This window comes from Plecotus auritus, assembly GCF_963455305.1.
Source record: "Plecotus auritus genome assembly, chromosome: 7".
Classification (NCBI taxonomy): Eukaryota; Metazoa; Chordata; class Mammalia; order Chiroptera; family Vespertilionidae; genus Plecotus; species Plecotus auritus.
Genome location: NC_137774.1, coordinates 43,050,091 through 43,072,931, shown reverse-complemented (window position 1 = coordinate 43,072,931; position 22,841 = coordinate 43,050,091). Strand labels below are relative to the sequence as shown.

At 49.8% G+C, this 22,841-nt stretch overlaps 3 protein-coding genes and 1 pseudogene across 7 annotated transcripts; 3 read left to right on the top strand and 1 right to left on the bottom strand.

Moving 5' to 3' along the window:
* Positions 1 to 569: 569 nt before the first annotated feature.
* On the top strand, positions 570 to 2,514 carry PSMB6 (proteasome 20S subunit beta 6). Its single transcript, XM_080680898.1, has 6 exons — positions 570 to 707; positions 1,102 to 1,169; positions 1,481 to 1,612; positions 1,714 to 1,843; positions 2,030 to 2,174; positions 2,298 to 2,514. The coding sequence occupies exons 1-6, from the start codon at positions 609 to 611 to the stop codon at positions 2,438 to 2,440; spliced, it is 717 nt and encodes a 238-aa protein (XP_080537024.1). The 5' UTR covers positions 570 to 608; the 3' UTR covers positions 2,441 to 2,514.
* A 2,422-nt stretch (positions 2,515 to 4,936) lies between these two features.
* On the bottom strand, positions 4,937 to 5,724 carry LOC308253759 (uncharacterized protein C17orf114; the record flags this gene model as incomplete). Its single annotated transcript, XM_080679489.1, has 2 exons — positions 4,937 to 5,109; positions 5,652 to 5,724. 2 exons carry the CDS (start codon positions 5,722 to 5,724, stop codon positions 4,937 to 4,939), a joined length of 246 nt encoding a protein of 81 aa, XP_080535615.1.
* Positions 5,725 to 6,872: 1,148 nt separating this feature from the next.
* Positions 6,873 to 7,985, top strand: LOC308252583 (small ribosomal subunit protein eS25-like; annotated as a pseudogene). The gene is made up of 2 exons: positions 6,873 to 6,878; positions 7,661 to 7,985. The product of its transcript is annotated as a small ribosomal subunit protein eS25-like (transcript).
* A 1,987-nt stretch (positions 7,986 to 9,972) lies between these two features.
* Positions 9,973 to 22,321, top strand: PLD2 (phospholipase D2). 4 transcript variants are annotated; one of them, XM_080679485.1, is made up of 25 exons: positions 9,973 to 10,186; positions 10,867 to 10,976; positions 11,066 to 11,196; positions 11,310 to 11,452; positions 12,202 to 12,307; positions 12,396 to 12,461; positions 12,593 to 12,651; positions 12,791 to 12,883; positions 12,977 to 13,129; positions 13,623 to 13,772; positions 16,698 to 16,781; positions 16,928 to 17,006; positions 17,747 to 17,857; positions 18,036 to 18,206; positions 18,504 to 18,630; positions 18,822 to 18,940; positions 19,032 to 19,145; positions 19,271 to 19,375; positions 19,588 to 19,676; positions 19,784 to 19,897; positions 20,052 to 20,101; positions 20,363 to 20,497; positions 20,724 to 20,877; positions 21,241 to 21,355; positions 21,614 to 22,321. In XM_080679485.1, the coding sequence occupies exons 2-25, from the start codon at positions 10,868 to 10,870 to the stop codon at positions 21,836 to 21,838; spliced, it is 2,802 nt and encodes a 933-aa protein (XP_080535611.1). In that variant the 5' UTR covers positions 9,973 to 10,186; position 10,867; the 3' UTR covers positions 21,839 to 22,321. The 4 variants fall into 4 exon arrangements, with proteins under 4 accessions (XP_080535611.1, XP_080535612.1, XP_080535614.1 ...); XM_080679486.1 differs by having other exon boundaries at positions 10,052 to 10,328; XM_080679488.1 differs by having other exon boundaries at positions 10,163 to 10,328; positions 12,225 to 12,307.
* The last annotated feature ends 520 nt before the right edge of the window (positions 22,322 to 22,841 follow it).

Here is a 22,841-nt window from a genome sequence, read left to right as displayed (position 1 = left end):
ACCTTGGTTGTGGGCACATCCCCAGTAGGGAGTGTGCAGGAGGCAGCTGATCCATGTTTCACTCTCATCCATGTTTCTAACTCAATCCCTCTCCCTTCCTCTCTGTAAAAATCAATAAAATATATTTAAAAAAATAAAATGGGACAGCTATTGTGAAAAACAATTGTCAGTTCCTCAGAATGTTAAACAGTTAGTATATGACCCAGCAATTCCACGCCTGGTACTGTATATACTACTAGGTATATACATACATAAAATAAATGAAAACATAGTGTGCTGTCTGTAAGTCAGAGGCTCAAGTCTGTCTTGAAGACTTTTTGAATTGCAACTCCAATCAGATATATCAGTACTGCACAATCCAATCGGAAGCATAGCCTTGCAGACAGGGGTGTTTTTTTTTGGGGGGGGGGGGCGGTATTTTTGTTTGCTTACTTTGCCACGCTGCCATCAAGCATTCACTGTCGCAAAAGAAACGTCTTTATACATTTCTTTTCCCTTCTGCCGTCAACCGTGGCCCAGCTTCGCTCCCAGAAGGCCTCAGAGCACGACTAAAGAGAGTGACAGAGCGCTTTACGACAGTTGCTTTGTGGCAGCACCAGAGGAGAAAGATGGCGGCCACCTTAGTAGCTAGAGGAGTGGGTCCAGCACCCGCCTGGGGGCCGGAGGCCATTACCCCCGACTGGGAAAACCGGGAAGTCTCCACAGGGGTGAGGAGGGACTCGGGGTTCAGGAGATGTGCGCAAGTCTTAATGCGATGGAAGGATAGGCCTGAGAGCGCTGGGAGAACTGGGGGGCGGGGGTGGGAGGTGGTCTGTGATGTGCTGCAGGCCGAGGGAGAGGTATCCCGAGGATGCGTTGTGGTAGGATGTGGAAGGCAGGCAGAAGTGTGGAATTCTGGAATTTTGCGTGACTCAGGCTTAAGGCTGGGATGAGCCTGTGGGGATTTGAGGATTGGAATTTTGGTATTTTGCGGGTTGTTGAGTCCCTTCTGAGATTTGACAACGGGTCCCTAGTACTCTAGGGCTGGATAGAGGGATCATTGTTTGTTTGTGCTGGAGAATGTGAACAGGCCCAGACTCACCCCTTTCTCTTTTTTCCCAGACCACTATCATGGCCGTTCAATTTGACGGGGGCGTGGTTCTGGGGGCCGATTCCCGAACAACCACTGGGTGAGCTCACGACAGACGTGTGAAAGGTCTTCCTATCTTTCTCTTCCTTCCATGCCTGCCAGCCCATCCTTACCCTCCACAGACAGCTGTGGGAGGGAGGGGAGAAACCTGGAGATAAAGATTTGTTCCAGCTTCTACAACTCACCCGTAGGTGAAATTCTTGCAAAAGTCTGTTATCCAGACTGCTTCAGTTTGGATGAGAATAGGAAATAGAGGAAGTCCTATTCCTGAGGCCAGAATGAATAGATAATAATGGGATGGAGCTGTGAGACAAGTGGGGTCCTTTCCCTCACTATCCTGTCATTCTGCAGGTCCTACATCGCCAATCGAGTGACTGACAAGCTAACCCCTATTCACGAGCTTATCTTCTGCTGCCGCTCAGGCTCTGCAGCGGATACCCAGGCTGTAGCTGATGCTGTTACCTATCAGCTTGGTTTCCACAGGTGCTTGTGGGCTGGGAAGAAACAAGTATATGAAGGGAGCTGGGATGGTCTGACTTCGAGGTCCTGATGATGCCTTCCCTATGACTCCTCTCGTCTTCTAGCATTGAGCTGAATGAGCCTCCTCTGGTACACACTGCAGCCAGCCTCTTTAAGGAAATGTGTTACCGATACCGGGAAGACCTGATGGCAGGAATCATCGTTGCAGGCTGGGACTCCCAAGAAGGAGGGCAGGTCAGATACTCCCCACCCCTTTGATCTATGCCTTTGATCTTCTCCCCACCCCAGCCATTTTCTGTTTCTAGCCTCTATTAACTCACTATTAACTCTTCCCAGATCAATCCCACAATGGACAGGTGAATGTACATGTGTTGTGAGGAGGGTACAACCGATGACTCTTTTCCTCCCTCCACCTGGCAGGTGTACTCAGTGCCCATGGGGGGGATGATGGTAAGACAGTCCTTTGCCATTGGAGGCTCTGGAAGCTCCTATATTTATGGCTATGTCGATGCTACATACCGGGAAGGTATGACCAAGGAAGAATGTCTACAATTCACTGCTAATGGTGAGAACTTGGGATTCTGGGCCTGTGAGCTTCAACCCCCATACCCAAGCCAGTCCAATTTTCATCATTCCTTGCAGTGATCCCAGCATCCAACTCTGACCCCCAACTTTTTTTTATCCACAGCTCTTGCTTTGGCCATGGAGAGGGATGGCTCCAGTGGTGGGGTGATCCGTCTGGCATCCATATCAGAATCAGGGGTAGAGCGGCAGGTACTCTTGGGAGACCAGATCCCCAAATTCTCCATTGCCACTTTACCACCTCCCTGAGTCCTGGGATTCTAGGATACAATAAGAGACATCCCATACTGACCCAAAATTCAATAAACAGTTTGTCAAAGAGAGTCTGTGTGCTTTGGGGTTCTTTTTTTTACTTCAAGCCCAAACTTGTCTGGTCCACTACAGTTTGTACAGACCACCACTCTGAGCTCTGGGGGCATTGAAGAGGAGCCTTCACAGGGGTGGTTTTCAAACTCTTTCTTCCGACCACCTTCCCCCACATTTCCTTTCCTCTACTAGATCCAGGTCCTTGTGACACCAGACTAGTTTATGTGGAACTACCAACAAATGATCCTATCCCAGCCGTGGGCAAACTACAGCCCGCGGGCCGGAACCGGCTGTTCTATCCGGTTCTCTTGCTCTCCCCTCCGCTCCTTTACTTTGAATTTATATTAGTTCACACAAACACTCCATCCATGCTTTTGTTCTGGCCCTCCGGTCCAGTTTAAGAACCCATTGTGGCCCTCGAGTCAAAAAGTTTGCCCACCCCTGTTCCCCACCCCTGTTCAAGCCCGAGGTAGAACTCAGTTATTCTGACTGAGACTGAGGTCTCCTCCCCTTAGCTTGCCTCCTGCCTGTCATCATGGGAGGCTACTGGCTCTAAGGCCAGAAGGACTCCAGATCTCCTCTGACTCAGGCTCATGGTCCCCTCTCTCCAAACTCACCTCTGTCACCTCATCTTGTCAGGAGCAGCAGCGTGACTTCCTTGGCTTTTGGGAGAAAGGTGTTTGCAATTGGAGCTTCAGATGGATATTGGGTGGGAGAGGGCAGCCACAGAGAGTGCGGTGGGCCAGTTCTAGAAGCCACCATTCCCATGGGGAATGTAGTGATAAGTCAGCCTTCAGCTCCTTAGATGGGAGGCAGAGAGTGGACTCTGGCCCTTCCATGGCTGTCTTCACTCAAGCCAGGGCCCTAAATGAGCAAAATGGTGTTCATTGACAGTGACCAACATTCTTAATCCTGCCCCAATCTTCTTTTCTCTCTACTATGGGTCAGGGAACTGTATAAGCTACATTTGAAAACTTTACTCTAGAATATAATCCTGCTCTGTAGAGGGGATAGTATCTGATTAAGTGAAAAAGAGCAGAAAAGGATCTCTGTCCTCAAACTTGTGTACATCAAATTTAAAATAACCAATAGAGCACTTCTGATTTTCCTGCAAAACCTGTTCTGGTCCTCCCTGCCTTAGGGCATCTTTGATCCAATCTTTCCCTTGTATTCCACATTCAGCCAAACAGTAAGTCCTAAAACTCTCCAAAAGTACGTCTGGAATCTGTCTACCTCTCACTGCGCTGTCTTGAGCCAAGCCACCTTCTTGCCTGGAGGATGGCAACACCCTCTCCTACATGGCCTTACTGCTTCCATACTTGATCTTCTCCAATCTTTTCCACATACAGCAACCAAAGTAATCATTCAATTTAAGTGAAATCACGTTGTTTCCCTGCTTACCATTCTTCAGTGGCTTACCATTCCATCTAGAATACGATTTTAACACCTTACCATGGCCTAGAAGACTCAGCAGTCCCCCTCAATCTTGCCACTCCAGTCACTGGCTTTTTTCCCTAGAACCTAAGAGGTTTTACACTTAATAGTTACTGGATTTTTTTGCCTGGGACTACTCTGCTGATTTAAAAATATATATTATTTTTTAGAGCAGTTTTAGGTCCACAACAAAATTGACCAGAAGATACAGAGACTTCCCATACACCTTCCTGCCCCCGACATATGCATAGCATCTCCCACTATCAGCATCCTGCACTGAGTGGTATGCTTTTTACAGTTGATGAGCCTACATTGACACATCATTCAGGTCTCAGCTCTGAATGGCACCTTATCAGAAAGCCCTTCCCTAACCACCTGAAATTTAAGAAACAGCACCCCCGCACACACACACACACACACACACACTTTCATATTACCCTGTTTAATTTTCTTCATAGCAGCAGTTATTGCTATCTCATTATCATGTTTCCTTGTTTACTTATTGTCTACCTCCTCTAGTAGAAAGTAAGGACAGTGAGAAGAGAGAATTGTTTCTGCTTGTTTGCTGGTATATCCTCAGTGCCTAGTAGAGAGTGGACACCTGATAGTCACTGAATGAACATGACAACCCTGTCTGCTGTCCTGCCTAGCCCCCAACCTCTCCAAAGGCTCTCACCACACTCAACTCTGTAGTTTGATTTCAGCAAACTTCTAGCTAGCCACAGCAGGGCTCTTCATTAGATCAGCTACATCATGTTCACCACTCCTATGTCCCCACTCCCACCCAATTCTGTACTTCCCACCTCAGCCCCCTAACCAAGTCTACTCCCCATCTACTCTTCCACCCCAACATACATGCACATACACAGAACACTTGGCAACTCTGAATATATTTAATGAGAAGATCATGAGGGACTTGGGGGAGCCAGAAACTGGAATCACTGAGAAGTGGGAGGAAGGAAGATTGCCAAGGCTTCCTAGAAGTTCAGCCCCTACTTGTCCCCTTCAAATGGTAGAGTCATTGGCTGATGCTATGTCATGCAGCTGGTGGCGGAAGGAGAGTCGAGCTTTCCTGCTGAAGTAGGCACTAGACCCTAGGGAGGGCATCCCTCCCTCAGTCATGATGGGGGCTATCACTGGGCTGGGATCTGGATCTGGAGGGGCAGCTGGATCCAGACCTAAAAGGGAGGTTGAAAGAAGAAGGGAATTGTAAGTCTGGATCCCCTTTTACCCCCACACCACCACGCTCAGTGAGGAGGAAAAAGGCCATGGAAGACATCTTGAGGGTCCTGGGTGAATGTTGGTGGCATCAGCAGGGAGAGGGAGAGGGAGAGAGTGAGAGGGAGAGGGAGAGGGAGAGGGAGAGGGAGAGGGAGAGGGAGAGGGAGAGGGAGAGGGAGAGGGAGAGGAGTCCTTGAGAGAGCAGGCCTGTGCAGTTGCAAAGGACCTCACACTCAGAAGGGCCCCCATGCTAGGTGTACTGCTCTGCTCTCATCATCTTGAAATTCTTAATCATTTTTTAATATAGGGTCCCACTTCTGCATTTTGCATTGGGCCCTACAAAGTATTTAGCCAGCTCTGTGAAGTCATAGACCCACCTCTCATCCAGGGAAACAGACTATCCTTTTCCCTTCACCGGGTTAAGCATTTACCTTTCTCCCAGTGCAATTTATATCTTCCTGATGCCCGCCCCCACCCTTTTCCCTCAGTCTCCTCATACCTGCTCCTCTTTCAGTCCCTCGCTGTCTCCGGCACACACACCATGGGAAACACCATGCCCCCTTGAGACCCATCTCAACAATGGAGGAGACCAGGGTGCTGGGAATGGCCATGAGGGCCCCAGGAGAAGGGGTGTGGTTTCCAAGCCCCACTGTGGGCAAAACTACCACTTAGCCTCAGACCGCCTGGTGATTAGAGGCGCCAGGAGATAGAAGGGGGAGAAAAGGGTGGAGGGAAGGGATGGAGGGATACCCCACTCAAACACCTGTCCTTTAGTGCCCTCTTAATTTGGGGGCTCTCTGGAACCAGCAGCAGAAGAAAGACGGGTGGCATGGCAGAGACACGCAGAGGGGCTGGGACATACAGGTGCAGTGAAAAGTCACTACAGCAATGCTGGACCTCTTGGTGCCAGCCTGTACACTGCTGAGGACTCATTTGTATTTTCAAGTGAGAATTTCCAAGATGTAAAATTTTAAAGAATAGTCCTTTTAAAAAAAATTTTTTTTAGAGCCCTAAACAGTTTGGCTCAGTGGATAGAGCGTCAGCCTGCGGACTGAAAGGTCCCAGGTTTGATTCTGGTCAAGGGCATGTACCTTGGTTGCAGGCACATCCCCAGTAGGGGGTGTGCAGGAGGCAGCTGATCGATGTTTCTCTCTCATCGATGTTTCTAACTCTCTATCCCTCTCCCTTCCTCTCTGTAAAAAAATCAATAAAATATATTTTTAAAAAATTTTTTAGAACAGGAAACTTTACCAGTCAGGGAAATATTATATTCTCATTAAATGATACAGTAGCTCTTGTCCCCTTTTATGAAGATAATTAGTTGTAATTGATTAATCATGCTGTGCCAGGTAGATTCTAGGGACTTGCACATGTTATCTCATTTTTATCCTGTCAGTGTTCCTTTGAGGCAAGTGTTATTACTATCTGATTTTAAAGGTGAGGAATCAGAGGCACTGAGAGACTAGGTAACTTGCCCAAGGCACACAGGCAGTTACCAGCAGGGCAGGAACTCACCCCCACTCCCATCAGTCTGACTCCACAGTCCACTCTACTTGCCACCACACTGAGCTTCCCAAGCATGTCCCTGGCAGGCTTTGATGCCCTCAGGCAGGCAGGGAAGGTGACCAGAGCCTGGGCTTGGAGCCTCAGGTCCACCCTAGACAAGGACTCTAAATGCCCTTCAGTAAAGCTGCACTAGATTATTCCCTAAGGTGCAAGGATGTGGGTGAGAAAGGTTGGGAGGCACTGCTGATTATATTACCTGACTTAGACAGAAATCTGTTTTTTGTTTTTAAATTAACTTTACTTATTGAAGCAAAAATTTACACATAATTTAATACACACATCCTATTGTACAGTTCTATGAGTTTTGACAAGTATATACACCCATGTAATCACCACCCCAATCAAGATCCAGGACATTTGCATTCCAGAGTTCCCTTACATGTCCCTTCACAGTCAGTCTTTTCCCCATCCCCTGCCATAGGCAGCTACTGATCTGATTTCCACCACTGTATATTGGTTTGGCCTGTTTCAGAACTTTATATAAATGGCAGCATATAGTATTACTCCTTTGTGTCTGACTTCTTTCAGCATAATGGTTTTGAAATTCACTCATGTTTCATGCATTAAAAGTTTATTTTTTTTGTATCAGTGGCTTTATTAAGAGATAATTCACCCTAGCTGGTTTGGCTCAGTGGATAGAGCGTCGGCCTGCAGACTGAAGGGTCCCGGGTTCGATTCCGGTCAAGGGCATGTACCTTGGTTGCGGGCACATCCCCAGTGGGAGGTGTGCAGGAGGCAGCTGATCGATGTTTCTGTCTCATCGATGTTTCTAGCTCTCTATCCCTCTCCCTTCCTCTCTGTAAAAAATCAATAAAATATATTAAAAAAAAAAAAGATAATTCACACATCATAAAATTCACCCTTTTTAACCTTTTGTCCAACATCTTAGCAAGGCTGCAGTGGTAGCAGCTGCTCTTTGAGCTTCCCTATGCTGCCAAAGAGGACAAGAAGAAGAAAAATGCCAGAAAGTCATCCAAGAAAGACAAAGACCCAGTGAACAAATCTGGGGGCAAGGCCAAAAAGAAGTGACCCAAAGAGAAAGTTTGGGACAAGCTCAATAGCCTAGCTTCATTTGACAAAGCAACATATGACAAACTCTGTAAGGAAGTTTCCAACTATAAGCTTATAACCTTGACTGTTGTCAGGACAGCCCTAGGAGCTCCTTAGTAAAGGACTTATTAAATTAGTTTCGAAGCACAAAGCTCAAGTAATGTACACCAGAAACGCCAAGGGTGGGGACATCCCAGCTGCTGGTGAAGGTGCATGAACAACAGGTCCCACCAGCTGTACATTTTGAAAAATAAAACTTTATTAAATAAAAAAATCACCCTTTTAAAGTGTACAATCCAGTGGTTTTTAGTGTAGTCACAACCAATTTTATAACATTTTCATACCCTCAAAAGAAAGTCTGTACCCATTAGCAGTCATTCCCCTGTCCTTCTCCCCAGCTACTGGCAACCACTAATTTACTTTCTATCTCTATGGGTTTATTATTCTGGACATTTCATACAAAAGAATCATACAAAATGTGGTTCTTTTGTGTCTCCTTTATTTCACTTAGCATGTTTTCAAAGTTCATCCATGCTGAAACCGGTTTGGCTCAGTGGATAGAGCGTCAGCCTGCGGACTGAAAGGTCCCAGGTTCGATTCCGGTCAAGGGCATGTACCTTGGTTGCAGGCAAATCCCCAGTGGGGGTTGTGCAGGAGGCAGCTGATCGATGTTTCTCTCTCATTGATGTTTCTAACTCTCTGTCCCTCTCCCTTCCTCTCTGTAAAATATCAATAAAATATATAAAAAAAAGGTTCATCCATGTTGTAGCGTATCAGGACACCATTCTTTTTTATGGCTGAATAATATCCTACGGTAGAGATGAAACCACATTTTGTGTATCTGTTGATTAGTTGATGGACATTTGGGTTGTTTCTAGTTTTGGGTTATTTGAGTAATACTACCATGTATATTCATATACAAGTTTTTGTGTGGACATGTTTTCAGTTCTCTTGGGTATATATCTAGGAGTGGCATTGCTGGGCCATATGATAACTCTATGCTTAACAGTTTGAGGAACTTTTCCAAGGTGACTGCACTATTTTATATTTTATTCTCTTTTATTGCTAAATAATATAGCCTATATATCACCAATTAATCAAAATAAAAAAACTTCTGCTCTTTAAAAGGAACCATTATTTTATTTAAAATTTTTTAAATTTACTGATTTATTTTTTATTTTTAGAGAGTGGAAGGGAGAAAAACATTGATTTGTTGTCCCACTTATTTATGCATTCATTGGTTGATTCTGTGCCCAGACCGGGGAATGGAACCCACAACCTTAAAAGGCACCATTATTTTAAAAGGACAAGCCACATTCTGGGGAAAAATATTTGCAATACATATATCTGATAGAGGATTTGTATCCAAATATATATCTAGAACTCCTACAATTCAATAATAAGACAAATAATGTGATTTTAAAAAGATTTAGTGAAGACTTAACAGACACTTTACAAAAGATCTACAAATGGCCAATAAGCACATGAAATATGGTCAACATCATCAATAAGCAGAGAAATACAAATAAAACTACAGCGATGTATGACTTTACATATTAGAATGGCTAGCCCTGCGAAGATTGGCAGTATCAAATGTTGGCCACGTGTGGAGCAACTGAAAATGTAAGATGAAACAACTGTTTTGGAAAACAGTTTGGCAGTTTCTTACAAAGTTAAAGCACAGTTATTATATGACCCAGCAACTCCACTCCTAGCTATTTACCCAAGAGAAAGGAAAACATGTATCTACACAGACTTACACAGGAATGTTATAGGAGCTTTATTCACAATAGATAAAAACTAGAAACAACCCAAATCTCCATCCAAAGAAGAGATAAAGAAATCTGCTTTAAAATGTTTTGAAATAGATTGTCCTTTAGAACCTGAACATGTTCCTGTTTCCTCCTACGCTGTAAGTTCCAGGGCAGCAGCTCCCGCCACTGTCTTGTTCACTTCTGTAAGCTTCACGTCTGGCACGGAGCAAGTGCGCAAATACTGTTGAATGAATGAAAGAATGCAAGCTTGCGTACATTGATTTTATGGCCACCATCCCTCGGACCTTTTATCATCCCTTCCATCTACAAACGCTGGCCGAGAGGTATCCGGTGTGGCTCACTGCCCGCCCGGGAAGGAACACCCGCAGGTCCCCACCGAGAGGCGAGTCTCCGTTGGGGCCGGAAAGCGCCCGGGGGCCGCGCCAAGGGGAGGTGCGGTGCGCCGCGTCGAGCGCCCACAGGGCGGCAGCAGGGCACACCCGGACCGACGGCGCGGGACAGACGGACAGACCGGCTGACGGCGCCCGCTGGTGGCACAAGCCGGCGCGGAGCCCCGAAGAACAGAGGAAGATCCCCGCCCCCGGCCCAGGGCGGGGCGCAGGACGGCGGGGAGGGGGACGGACCCGACTAGAATCGCGCGGAGGTGAGGCGGGGGCCATCCTGCCCCCGAGGGCCGGCCCCGAGCGCCGCCCGGCCCGGGATCGCTGGGGTGTGGGTTCCCGCTCCGGCTCAGCTCTGCTCCGTCTGCTCGCGACCCCGCGGCGGCGCTGGCTCGGGCTGCCTGGGTAAGGGGTCCGGGGTGGGGAGCGCGGAGGACCGGGGCCCAGGAAGTCGGGCGGGGTCCGGCATGAGCCCGGGCTGCGGAGCCTCCTGACTCAGACGCATTCTCAGATTTTGGGGTTTCCCTGCCAGGCGGAGAGCGCGTAACTTCCTCTTTCCCGCAGGGATTCCCCTCTCCCAGCCGGGCTGGCCTAACTTGAGTCCCCGCGGCTCCCGGCCCCTGGCGCCCCCGGGGCCCCTCTCCCTGGCTTCTGCTCTGCCCCAGTTCAGCGATATCGGGGCCTGATGGGTGTTCCTGGCTGCACGCCCTGCTTCCAGAACAGGAGGCGGGATCCAGGGGTTCTGGATGAACGACTGGGGTCGGGGATGGATGTTAGTGGCGGGTTGGAGGGGTTTTGCAGATGATGAGGCCACAATCAGGGAGATTGGAGTTATGGGAAGCTAGGCGGGTGGGTAAGAAGAGGGGGACCTGTGGGAAGTGGAGAACCTTGGGGGTAGTTCTGCAGGGCAGATCATTTCTCTGAGGTTTCCCCCTATTCCTAGGATGGCGGCTAGCCCAGAGAGCCTCTTCCCTTCCGGGGGCGACCTGGACTCCAGCCAGTTACAGATGGAGCCCGATGAGGTGGACACTCTGAGGGAGGGAGAGGACCCAGGTACACAGGGAGTATGGTGCTCAGGGAGAGGAGGGGGAGGGGGCTGAGACCTCCCAGGGTCTACACTCTTCCACTTTTTTTCCTCCTAGCTGATCGGATGCACCCCTTTCTGGCCATCTATGACCTTCAGCCTCTGAAAATGCACCCCTTGGTGTTTGCCCCTGGGGTTCCTGTCACAGCCCAAGTGGTGGGCACTGAAAGATATACCAGTGGATCCAAGGTAGCTGGGCTGGGACCAAAGGATGTGGGGGAGGGAGGGTTAAGGGGGCACTGGCCGGAGTTGGGGGTTGCGACCCAACAAGGGAATAGCCATTCAGTTCCTCACACCCCCAGGTGGGAACCTGCACTCTGTATTCTGTCCGCTTGACTCATGGAGACTTTACCTGGACAACCAAGAAGAAGTTTCGTCATTTCCAGGAGCTACATCGGGACCTCCTGAGACACAAAGTCTTGATGAGTCTGCTCCCTCTGGCTCGGTGAGGGAGGACCAGACTGCTTCCTGTGAAGGGCAGACGCTCCTCACCCTGTGGTTGCTGTCACTGCCCCAACCCCTATCAGTTCTTCTGCCTAGTCTCACCCCCAGACCCCAACTTCTCCCTCAAGAACTTTCCTCCCCCAACTGGCCACTGAGCCTTCTCCCCTTCTCCCAGGAAACCTTCCCTGCTCAGCTCTCTCTGTTCATGGTTCTGTGCCAGTATCTTAGCCGGGCTGGATGCCCAAAATGCCCTTGGCAGCCTCCTCCGTTTCTTTCTTTTTAAAAAATAAAAAATATTTTTGCCCTAGCCAGTTTGGCTCAGTGTATAGAGCGTCAACCTGTGGACTGAAGGGTCCCAGGTTCAATTCCTATTGATATTTTTATTAAAAATATATTTTTATTGATTTCAGAGAGAAAGGGAGAGGGAGATAGAAACATCAATGATGAGAGAGAATCATTGATCGGTTGCCTCCTGTACGCCCCCTACTGGGGATCAAGCCCACAACCTGGGCATGTGCCATGACCCAGAATGGAAGCATGACCTCCTGGTTCATAGGTCGATGCTCAACCATTGAGCCACACCAGCTGGAGGCTCCTCCATTTCTTATCTCCATTCTCAGCATAGGGGGCCTTCCTTCTGCCAGACTCTAGGTCTCCTTCCTTTCTCCAAGGCCCCATTTCTAGCGCTCCAGGAACCCGGGTGCTCAGCCTCCCAGCTCTCACTTGACCCTTACCCCATCCCTTCCACAGCTTTGCTATTCCCTATCCTCCAGCCCGAGAGGCAGCCGACAGAGAGATGCCCTCTCTACCCCGAGCAGGTCCTGAGGGCTCCGCCAGACATGCATCCAGCAAGCAGGTGCGACCACACACCAGGCCCTCGGGGAAGGCGTTGGTGTGCAAACGGCTCTGGTCTCATCTGTCTCTGTCTCCCATTTCTACTTCAGAAATACTTGGAGAATTACCTCAACCGCCTCCTGACCATGTCTTTCTACCGCAACTACCATGCCATGGTAAGGTTCAAGGGCTGGCTGTCTGGGTCTTCTTAGGAGGAGCAGGATAATCAGAGCCCCAAGGGGCAGAGGATTGTGGTCAGTAGGGCCTGAAAACTAGAGTCTGTCCTCTGAGCCTGTTTCTTCTGCAGACGGAGTTCCTGGAAGTCAGTCAGCTGTCCTTTATCCCAGAGCTTGGATCCAAAGGACTGTAAGTGTCTGACACCCCTCACCCAGCCACCTGTAAAATGTCTGTGTCAGAATCACTGCCTGGGAATGGGGGATGAAGTGAAGGATGGGCTGGGGGTCTGGACTCCACATTCAGCATCTCTTCCTGATTTTTCCCACAGAGAAGGGGTGATCCGGAAGCGCTCTGGTGGCCACCGTGTTCCTGGCTTTACCTGCTGTGGCCGAGACCAAGTTTGCTATCGCTGGTCCAAGAGGTGAGGCCTGGGGTGGAGCAGCTGGGCCTTGGGTCGGGATGAGGAAGGAGATCCCAAGGGCAGGGAGGAACAGACAGAGCCCTTCTGCTCCAGGTGGCTGGTGGTGAAGGACTCCTTCCTGCTATACATGTGCCTCGAGACAGGCACCATCTCATTTGTTCAGCTCTTCGACCCTGGCTTCGGCGTGCAGGTGGGGAAAAGGAGCACAGAGACACGGTATGGAGTCCGGATCGACACCTCCCACAGGTAAGACCTCTCTGGTGTGGACAGACACCTGGTGGGTAAATAGCCAGCCTAGGGCCCTGAGGGGAGTTTTGTGGAAGAGCCCATGGAAGAAGGGAAGGCATTGCCATGCCCCTGGTGCTGGCCTGGATTTGGAACCAGGGAACTGTTCTAGCCAGATGCTTGGGATTGCTCTTAGCATCTAGGCCAGCCTTGGGCAAACTACGGCCCGCGGGCCAGATCCAGCTGTTCTATCCGGTTCTCTTGCTCTCCCCTCCGCTCCTTTACTTTGAATTTATATTAGTTCACACAAACACTCCATCCATGCTTTTGTTCCGGCCCTCCGGTCCAGTTTAAGAACCCATTGTGGCCCTCGAGTCAAAAAGTTTGCCCACCCCTGGTATGGAGTAGTGATTTAGGGACTAAGGGAGAAAGTAGGGCAAGTATGATAGCTAAAGTGGCCAGACTAGAGGTACCGAGGGTGAGGATTGTGGCCCATCTCATTGTTCCTGTCCAGGTCCCTGATTCTCAAGTGTAGCAGCTACCGGCAGGCCCGGTGGTGGGGCCAGGAAATCACTGAGCTGGCCCAGGGCCCGGGCAGAGACTTCCTGCAGCTGCACCGGCATGAAAGCTATGCTCCACCCCGGCCTGGGACTTTGGCACGGTGGTAAGACACTCATGCGCCTGCTGAGCTCTGTGCCTTCTGTGGCCCTCTGGACCCCCTTGGTGTCGAGTCCTTGATTCTCTTTTATCTCCATTAACCCCTTCTAACCTCAATAACCTCCTTCTTTGACTTCTTGAATCTCTCCAACCCCCTGACCTCTTTAAACACACTGATCTCTCTGATTCTCCTCTGATATTTCCTTTTTTTGTTTAATCCTCACCCGAGGATATTTTTCCATTGATTTTTAGAGAGAGGGAAAGACAGAGAAATATTGATGTGAGAGAAACATATCAATTGGTTGCCTCCTGCACATACCCCGACCAGGGCCTGGACTGGGGAGGAGCCTGCAACCGAGAGGTACATGCCCTTGACTGGAATCAAACCCGGAACCCTTCAGTCCACAGGCCAATGCTCTATCCACTGAGCCAAACCGGCTAGGACTCCTCTGATATTTCTCACCCTCAAACTTGGTCATCTCTTCTGATCCCTGAACAATCTGACCTCCTGTGATCTTATAAACCCCCTTTTACCACACTGACCAGACTTTCTGTTTTCTATGATCTCCTCAAATCTCTCTGATTCATTAATTTTATTTATAAACATTTCCTAAGCACTACTATATGCTGTGTCCAGTGCCAGGAATAAGAGTTCAGTAGGTGATTCAATCACGAAACAATGGGAGCTCACCATGCTAGTGGTAGATACAGGATATGAGCACAGAGCAGTGTCTCCCCAGTGTGGGAATGCCAGGACTGTGCTTGTAGAAGGCAGTAACCCTGAGGTTTGCCATAGCAAGATAAAGAAAATAAAGAAGGGCTGTCCATGCAGAGAAGCTAGAAATAGCCTGGTGTGTTTGTGAACCACTGGTCTGACTGTTGTTGCAGAGTGAGAAGCAGTGGCCAGAGAAGAGTCTGGGAGTCGGCAGCCCCTGACCTGTCCCCAAATACTAAGCTGAGGAGGTTGACTTTTATGATAGGCAGGGGGGCAGTCATGGAAGGGGTGTTGAAATTTGTTTTTAACATGAGAATAATAAAAGCTAGTACTTATGTAGCACTTACTATGTGCCAGGAACTGTTTTAAGTGTTTTATATGCATTAGTTTACTGAATCTCCACAACAACCCTACAAGGCAGGTATAGTTATCTCCATTTTACATATGAGAAAAGCGAGGCAAGGAGAAGTTAGGTAACTGGCCCAGGGTCACACACCTTGTAAGCAGTGGAACCAGGATTCAAATCCAGGCAGGCTGGGTTAAGACCCTCCTCTTAATCATCATACTAGAATGTTATTAAAAAATCAAACACGTTGCCCTAGCCAGTTTGGCTCAGAGGATAGAGCGTTGGCCATGGACTGAAGGGTACCAGGTTCGATTCTGGTCAAGGCCATGTACCTTGGTTCTCTCTCACATCAATGTTTCTCTCACTCTGTCTCTCCCCCTCCCTTCCACTCTCTCTAAAAATCAATGCAGCCCTAGCCAGTTTGGCTCAGTGGAGAGAGCGCCGGATTGCAGACTGAAGAGTCCCTGGCTCAATTCCAGTCAAGGGTACATGCCCAGGTTGTGGGCTCGATCCCCAGTGTGGGGCATGCAGGAGACAGCCCATTAATGATTCTCTCTCATCACTGATGTTTCTATCTCTCTCTCCCTCTCCCTTCCTCTCTGAAATCAATAAAATATATTTTTTAAAAGAAAAAAAAAAAGGAAAAAAAATCTTCGGGTGAGAATTAAAAAAAATAATAATAAAAGTCAAACACGTTAACAAAATTAAAGTTCCCACTCATCGCATAATCCTTTATCCCTTTTTCCCCTCAGCCCTTACTTCTTCCCTATACACCCTCCCAACAATCCCTTTTCTCACCTCAGAAGTAACCCTGGCAACAGTTTGAAATTTATCCTCCCAGATTTTTTTCTGCATATTTTCATATTCTTATTCATATATGTTACTTTTTGTTTTAATGTAAATGAGATCATATACTCTCTTCTGTGACATTTTTTCACTTAATACATGTATCAGAGATTAGGTGTTTAGATTTTTTCCCATTTTTTACTTTCTTTTTTAAATATGTTTTTATTCATATCAGAGAGTGGAAGGGAGAGGGAGAGAGAGAGATAGAAACATCAATGATGAGAAAGAGTCATTGATCATGCCCTTTATCAGGGATTGAGCCCACAACCTGGGCATGTGCCCTGACCGGGAATCAAACCATGACCTCCCGGTTCATAGGTCAATGCTCAACCTCTGAGCCATACTGGCTAGGCCCCATTTTTTACATTTTCCCCATTTTTCATTCTTATAAGTAATGCCGCAATGAACATAATCTTTGCACAAGCATTTAATAGGATATATTCCTAGAAATAGAATTACTATGTGAATTTAATGGTTTTAATGGGTATGTACATCTAACATTCTGTAGATACTGCCAAGTTGTCATCTGAAAAGGTTATAACCAATGTATCCATAGTCTATGAGAATACTCACTTCCCCATATGCTAACATTGAATGTTACCAGTGATTTTAATTTTTGCCAGTCTAGTGAATTAAAAAATGTTATTTTACTTTATATCAGTTTTTTTGTTTCCTAGTGAAGTTGAACATCTTTTCTTATTGTAATTTCCTCTGTGAACTGTCAGTTCTTATTCTTTGTTCACTTTTCAGTTGGCTGATATCCTTTGTTGGAAGTCTTTATGTGTGATGTATTCATCTTCACAATCTTTAGTCATTTTCTTTAGTTTATTGTCTTTTCTAATTTTTAATTTTATTTAGCTCATACTGGCAAATTTATCCCACTTTCATATATCTGATACATCTGACCTTTCTGATCACTATTGATCTTTGACTCTGCTGTCACCTCTGACCCATGACTATCCTCTGGTCTTCACTCTCCAGAGCTTTCTGACTCCCCTGACCTCCTTGGCTTGGCCTCCCCCCAGGTTTGTGAATGGGGCAGGTTACTTTGCCGCTGTGGCAGATGCCATCCTGCGAGCTCAAGAGGAGATTTTCATCACAGACTGGTGGTACGTGGGGGAAAAGCCCAAACAAGAAGGGGTGGGATAGGGCCTATGTCAGATCAACGATGGATCCCAGGAGGGAGTGGAAAGGGAGGAGTGGCTGGTTGTCTGGGGCTTAGCTTACCCTCCTCAACCCCTTCCCTGAATCCTAGGTTGAGTCCTGAGATTTACCTGAAGCGTCCAGCCCATTCAGATGACTGGAGACTGGACGTTATGCTCAAGAAGAAGGCGGTGAGGAGAGTGGTCAGGCTGGAGGGGAGGTGTGGTGGGGTTGGTTAGAAGGGACAGAAGCATGAAGGAACATAGGAATCCGAGGCTTCAAGGGGAGGAAACATGCCCATCTTGGCTCAGTGTCCGGCAAACATCACCGTCTCTTCCCTAAGAAGAACTGATGCCTCCCTCTTCATGCTCCTCCTCTACCTGGTATAGACTGCCCTCCCAGTGCCCATTGCACTTTATTGTGTTACCTGGGGGTGTACATGTCTATCTCCCATTAGACTGATTAATATCACTAGTTCCAGTACAAGGCACAGTGTCTACCATGTTGGAGGCATCCATAGATGTTGATGGACAGGAGGAAAGCTACATGGATGATGGAAAGTGGGTGGGCAGATAGGTAAATGATGGAAAGGGAGATAGAAGGATAAGAGTTTGGAAAGGTGGATCAATAGGAAGGTGGGTGAGTAGTTGGATGAATGATAGTAGATAAGGGGATGAACAAATGGTTGGGAGGATGGATGGATAGTGATAGATAGGTGGGTAGATATATAGATGGATGAGTGAGTGAGTGCATTGCTCACCCATTGCTAAGTGCTTTGCAAGCATCAAAGCAGGGTAAGCAGCAGAGCATCGAGGATCTCCAGGCTGGGTCGGGGACATTCAGGAATCCTGAGCCAGGGGAAGGGTTTGGGAAGGTGGAAAGGGGCCATTTCGAGAGAGGCATTAGGATATGATACCCTTTGCACCACCAGGAAGAGGGTGTCCGTGTGTCCGTACTACTGTTTAAGGAAGTGGAGCTGGCCTTGAGCATCAACAGTGGCTATAGCAAGAGGGCTCTGATGCTGCTGCACCCCAACATAAAGGTGACTCACACCTCAGAGACCCTTCCCACATACAGTCCTCCTCACCATTCTTCCCATCCTCTCAACCCTCCCTTTCCTTAAGCATCATATCCTTCTCTTTCCACTTCCCTCCCAACATTACCTCTTGTCTTTCTCTCACCTAAGCCCACCCTCATGAACTCCTCCATACCTGCTCCAGGTGATGCGCCACCCAGACCATGTGACACTGTGGGCCCATCATGAGAAGCTACTGGTGGTGGACCAAGTTGTGGCCTTCTTGGGAGGGCTGGATCTCGCCTATGGCCGCTGGGATGACCTGCACTACCGACTGACTGACCTTGGAGACCCCTCTGAATCAGCTGCCCCACAGGTAATCCTCCATGGTCTTCCTGAACACCCCCAAACTCAGCTAACCTGAATCTATACCCTTTCCCAGCTCCAATCTTTTCCCTCATTTCCACTAACCACTCCCCCCCGCCCCACCCCATTCCTCTAGGAAGTGCAGCTGAAGGGGAGGGCTGGGAAGTCAGACTGTCTGTTTCATTCTTACTCTGTGTCTCTGTCTCTGTCTCAGACTCTTTCAGTGTTCCTCTCTTCTCTTTAGCCCTGGCTCTGTATGGCCCCATGACCTCTCCTTGCCCATGGCTTGGGTGTGTTCCCCTCACAGCCTCCCACCCCGTGCTCAGACTCTACAGCCACCCCAGATTTCTCTCACAACCAACTCTTCTGGCTGGGCAAGGACTACAGCAACCTTATCATTAAGGACTGGGTACAGCTGGACCGGCCTTTTGAAGGTGAGGGTCCCCTCCCCCAAAGTCCCCGAGAGCTGGGAGCAGGGGCAAAAGTCTGGGCTGTGACTGAGAATGGGACAAGCTGGGTCAAGGATAATGCAGCCTTTCCTCTGGTCAGCTGCTCCTCCTCCCTGCCTCAAGTGTCCCCAAGAAACCATCCCTGACCTCTCTTCTGACTCTTCTGGGATCCCCAGATTTCATTGACAGGGCAACCACAACCCGGATGCCATGGCGGGATGTTGGAGTGGTTGTCCATGGCCCACCTGCCCGAGACCTGGCCCGGCACTTCATCCAGCGTTGGAACTTCACCAAGGTGCTCACTCCCTCCTGTGGATGTTGGAGGTTGGGAGGGAGCCAGGGGCAGCTTGCCACCTCCCACTGACTCTGCCATCCCTCTTCCTCAGACTACCAAGGCCAAGTACAAGACACCCATGTACCCCTACCTGCTGCCCAAGTCCACCAGCACTGCACACCAGCTCCCCTTCACACTGTCAGGGGGGCAGTGCGCCACTGTGCAGGTGAGGCTGGACTGACTTCAACCTGCCCCCAACCCCCTCCCTTCAGCCCACTCTCCTTGACCTGAGTGCCCTCCAGACTCCGCCCCTCCTGGGATCAGGCCACATCATATTTGCCATTCCCCCAGGTCTTGAGGTCAGTGGACCGCTGGTCAGCGGGGACTTTGGAGAACTCCATCCTCAATGCCTACCTGCACACCATCAGGGAAAGCCAGCACTTCCTCTACATTGAGGTCTGACTGGCGGGGGGGTGGAGGGTGGGAGGAGAGAGAGTGGAGGGGATGTCCCAGGAGAGAGATAGGATGTGGGCCGGCCAGTGTAGCTGGGCCTGGAGGAAAACGGGAGCCTAGGGCTGAGGCCTGGAGCCTGGAGGTGGGGATGGCAGCCAGGAGCTGAGGGCAGGGCAGGGGCTCAGCTGCTGATGTCTCTTTGGTCCCTGCCCCAGAATCAGTTCTTCATTAGCTGCTCAGATGGACGGACGGTTCTGAACAAGGTGGGCGATGAGATTGTGGACAGAATCCTGAAGGCCCACAAGTAAGGTGGACTGGCAGGTGGGGGGAATTGAGGGCATGGTTTAAGCCCAACAGGAGGCTTTGGGGCTTTGGGGAGAAATTACATCTCTGATTCTCCCCCCTTCCTAGGCAAGGGCAATGCTTCCGAGTCTACGTGCTGCTGCCCCTGCTTCCCGGTTTTGAGGGTGACATCTCCACAGGTGGTGGCAACTCCATCCAAGCCATTCTGCACTTCACTTACAGGTACCTTCTATGGGGTCTCCATGGCCCCATTCACCCTGCCCCATCCTGATTCTATCCTGATCCCTTTCCACTAGACTTTTGAGGTCTTCCTCTCTCCAGATATCCCCATCCCCTCCTCCAGCCTTTATTTCTCTCACCCACTCTTTTCCCTCAGGACCCTGTGTCGTGGGGAATATTCAATCCTACATCGCCTCAAAGCAGCCAGTGAGTTCTGGGGGCTGGAGGTTCAAGCCCTGGACCCCTTTGGAGGGGGAGATGGGGGACCTGGAGACCCAGGTGGAGGAAGGAGTCTATTATTCCTGTGTGCTTCCGGGGCTACTGCCCTGAGACCACAGGTGGTCTTTCCCTGGAGGGAGAAGTATATAGACTGGGCTCTGACGTGAGGAGGTGAATGGGCCAGGCTCCATATGCACATGGAGGGCACCTGGCATCTCACTCCCCTTCCCCGATCTCTCTTACTTTCAGTGGGGACAGCGTGGCGGGACTATATATCTATCTGTGGGCTCCGCACACACGGAGAGCTGGGTGGGCACCCAGTCTCAGAGCTCATCTATATCCACAGCAAGATGCTCATTGCTGATGATCGTACAGTCATCATCGGTCAGTGCTGGATCTGAGTCCCTGGCAGCAAGAGCGGGGTGGGAGAGGTGGAGCAGAACCCAGCCAGGGCAACGGGGTGAAGGGAGGTGACTGCCGCTGAGGCCCAGTTGGGAATGGAGGCCAAAGAAGACGTGTTGCACACAGGCATGTGCTCTGGTAGAGGGGATGGGGTGAAGGGGGTCACCCTGGGTTCAGACAGACACAATGTGTCCTGCACCCACCCCAGGCTCTGCGAACATCAATGACCGGAGCCTGATGGGGAAGCGGGACAGTGAGCTGGCCGTGCTGATTGAGGACACGGAGATGGAGCCATCCCTCATGGATGGTGTGGAGTACCAGGCGGGCAGGTTTGCCTTGAGCTTACGGAAGCACTGCTTCAGGTAGAGCCTGGGTGGGCTCTACAGGGTGTGGCAGGAGGGGGAGGGGGATCTACCTTTTGAGGAGGTGGGAGGATTGCTTAGACATACTACTGGGTTTCCCAATAGGCAATGTAATCATGTTTGGGTTACCAGCAAAGTAGGGGCACCAAAAAAATGAGAAAAAATACTTTAAAACTAATTTGTTATGTTTTTCAAAACATCGTAGTCACCAAAGTGGAGACACATAAAGGCTCGTTGTTACTATTTTACCGTTTAGCATTGCATCCACTTTGAATGACCTGGGTAGGCACAGCATAACTTCCCTGGTATTCAGGCTCTCTGAGGATCTTAATCTGGTCCTGCTGGGACCCCTTTCTCATGTAGCGTGGTTCTCGGGGCAAATGCCCGGCCAGACTTGGATCTCCGAGACCCTGTCTGTGACGACTTCTTCCAGTTGTGGCAAGACACAGCTGAGAACAATGCCAATATCTATGAACAGGTGGGAGCTTTAGGGAGTGAACTGGGGTGTGTGTGGGGGTGGGGTGGGGGATTCATGGATTATCCTGTTCAGAGTGGGATGGAGAGAAGCCCCACCACCCAGCCATACTCAGAAGGTGCATGAGACTCTGGGGGCATATCATGGGATTCAGTGGCTCAGGGTTGGTATGGGGGTGGGGGCTTCTAGCTTAGTTGGGCTTGGGCTCTTGGCCAAGTCTCCCCAAGCCTCATTGGTTTCTCTGTCCCCCCTCCCTCCCAGATCTTCCGCTGCCTGCCATCCAATGCCACTCGTTCACTGCGGGCACTCCGGGAGTACGTGGCTGTGGAGCCCCTAGCCATGGTCAGCCCTCCCTTGGCCCGGTCTGAGCTCACCCAGGTCCAGGGCCATCTGGTCCACTTTCCCCTCAAGTTCCTGGAGGATGAGTCTTTGTTGCCCCCACTGAGTAGCAAGGAAGGTGTGATGCCCCTAGAAGTGTGGACGTAGCTGGGGCTCCAGCCAGAAGAGGTCACCAGCTCCTCCAAGTCTGGCTCCCTGCCCCTGAGGACTGAGGGCAATGCCCTTTGAGACCTGTGGGAGGCAGCATCTCTGAAGGGGATGAGAGAATGCACAGAGGACCCTTTCTTGAGAATGAGCCAAAGAGGGCATTCCCAGCCCTGGGCTTGGGAGGCAGGAGAGGGTCCCAGAAAAGTTCACCTTCCCTCCGGCCCAATTCAAACCACTGCTACAGAGGAGAAGCAAAACTCCTGCCAAGATTCCTGGGGCAAGCCTTCCCATCTCTCCCTTCCTCTGCCCCAGGGCCTCTCCCAGCCCATTGCTGCCAATGTGGAGAGAAGGATGAAGCCGCTCCTGGCTTCAGCCCCCACAGTGGGGCGGGGTGGGAATTGCACACTGACTCCCTCCAGCATCCTGCTGCCAGACACTAACTTTGTATCAGTTCAATAAGCGTTTCATAAATAAAAGCCTAGGAAAAATCCGTGCCTCTTCCTCAGTGGGAGTGAGCGCTTGTCTCAGCCACCCTCCCTGCCTACACATAGCACCGGTTCCTTCACCTTGCCACCCCACTCCTTCTTCCTGCTGTCTCCTGTACTTGTCTGTGGCTTTGGGAGCTCGGTTTCCTAGGTGCTGGGAGAAGGTCACACTGCTGCCTGGGTAGAAGGAAAGCAGGATACCTGGAGAACAGTGGAGCTGGTGTTGCAGTTGCACGTGAGGGAGGTGCACAGAGAAGGGCCTGGAGGAGCTGCCTCCTGTTCCTAAAGTGACAGCACAGGGAGAGGCTCAGGGAAGCCCCTTTCCAAGTGGTTTAAGGGTATAGGCTTTAGGTCAGGAAGAGCAGAGCCCACTTCTGGGCCTCAGTGATCCCAACTGGGAAATGGGAACAATGCTTACATAACTGGCTTGCTGCAAAGATTCAGTCATTGACTTAGTTACTGAGCACTTGCTATTTCCCAGACACTGTTATAGACTCACGGAAGTGAGCATAACAAAG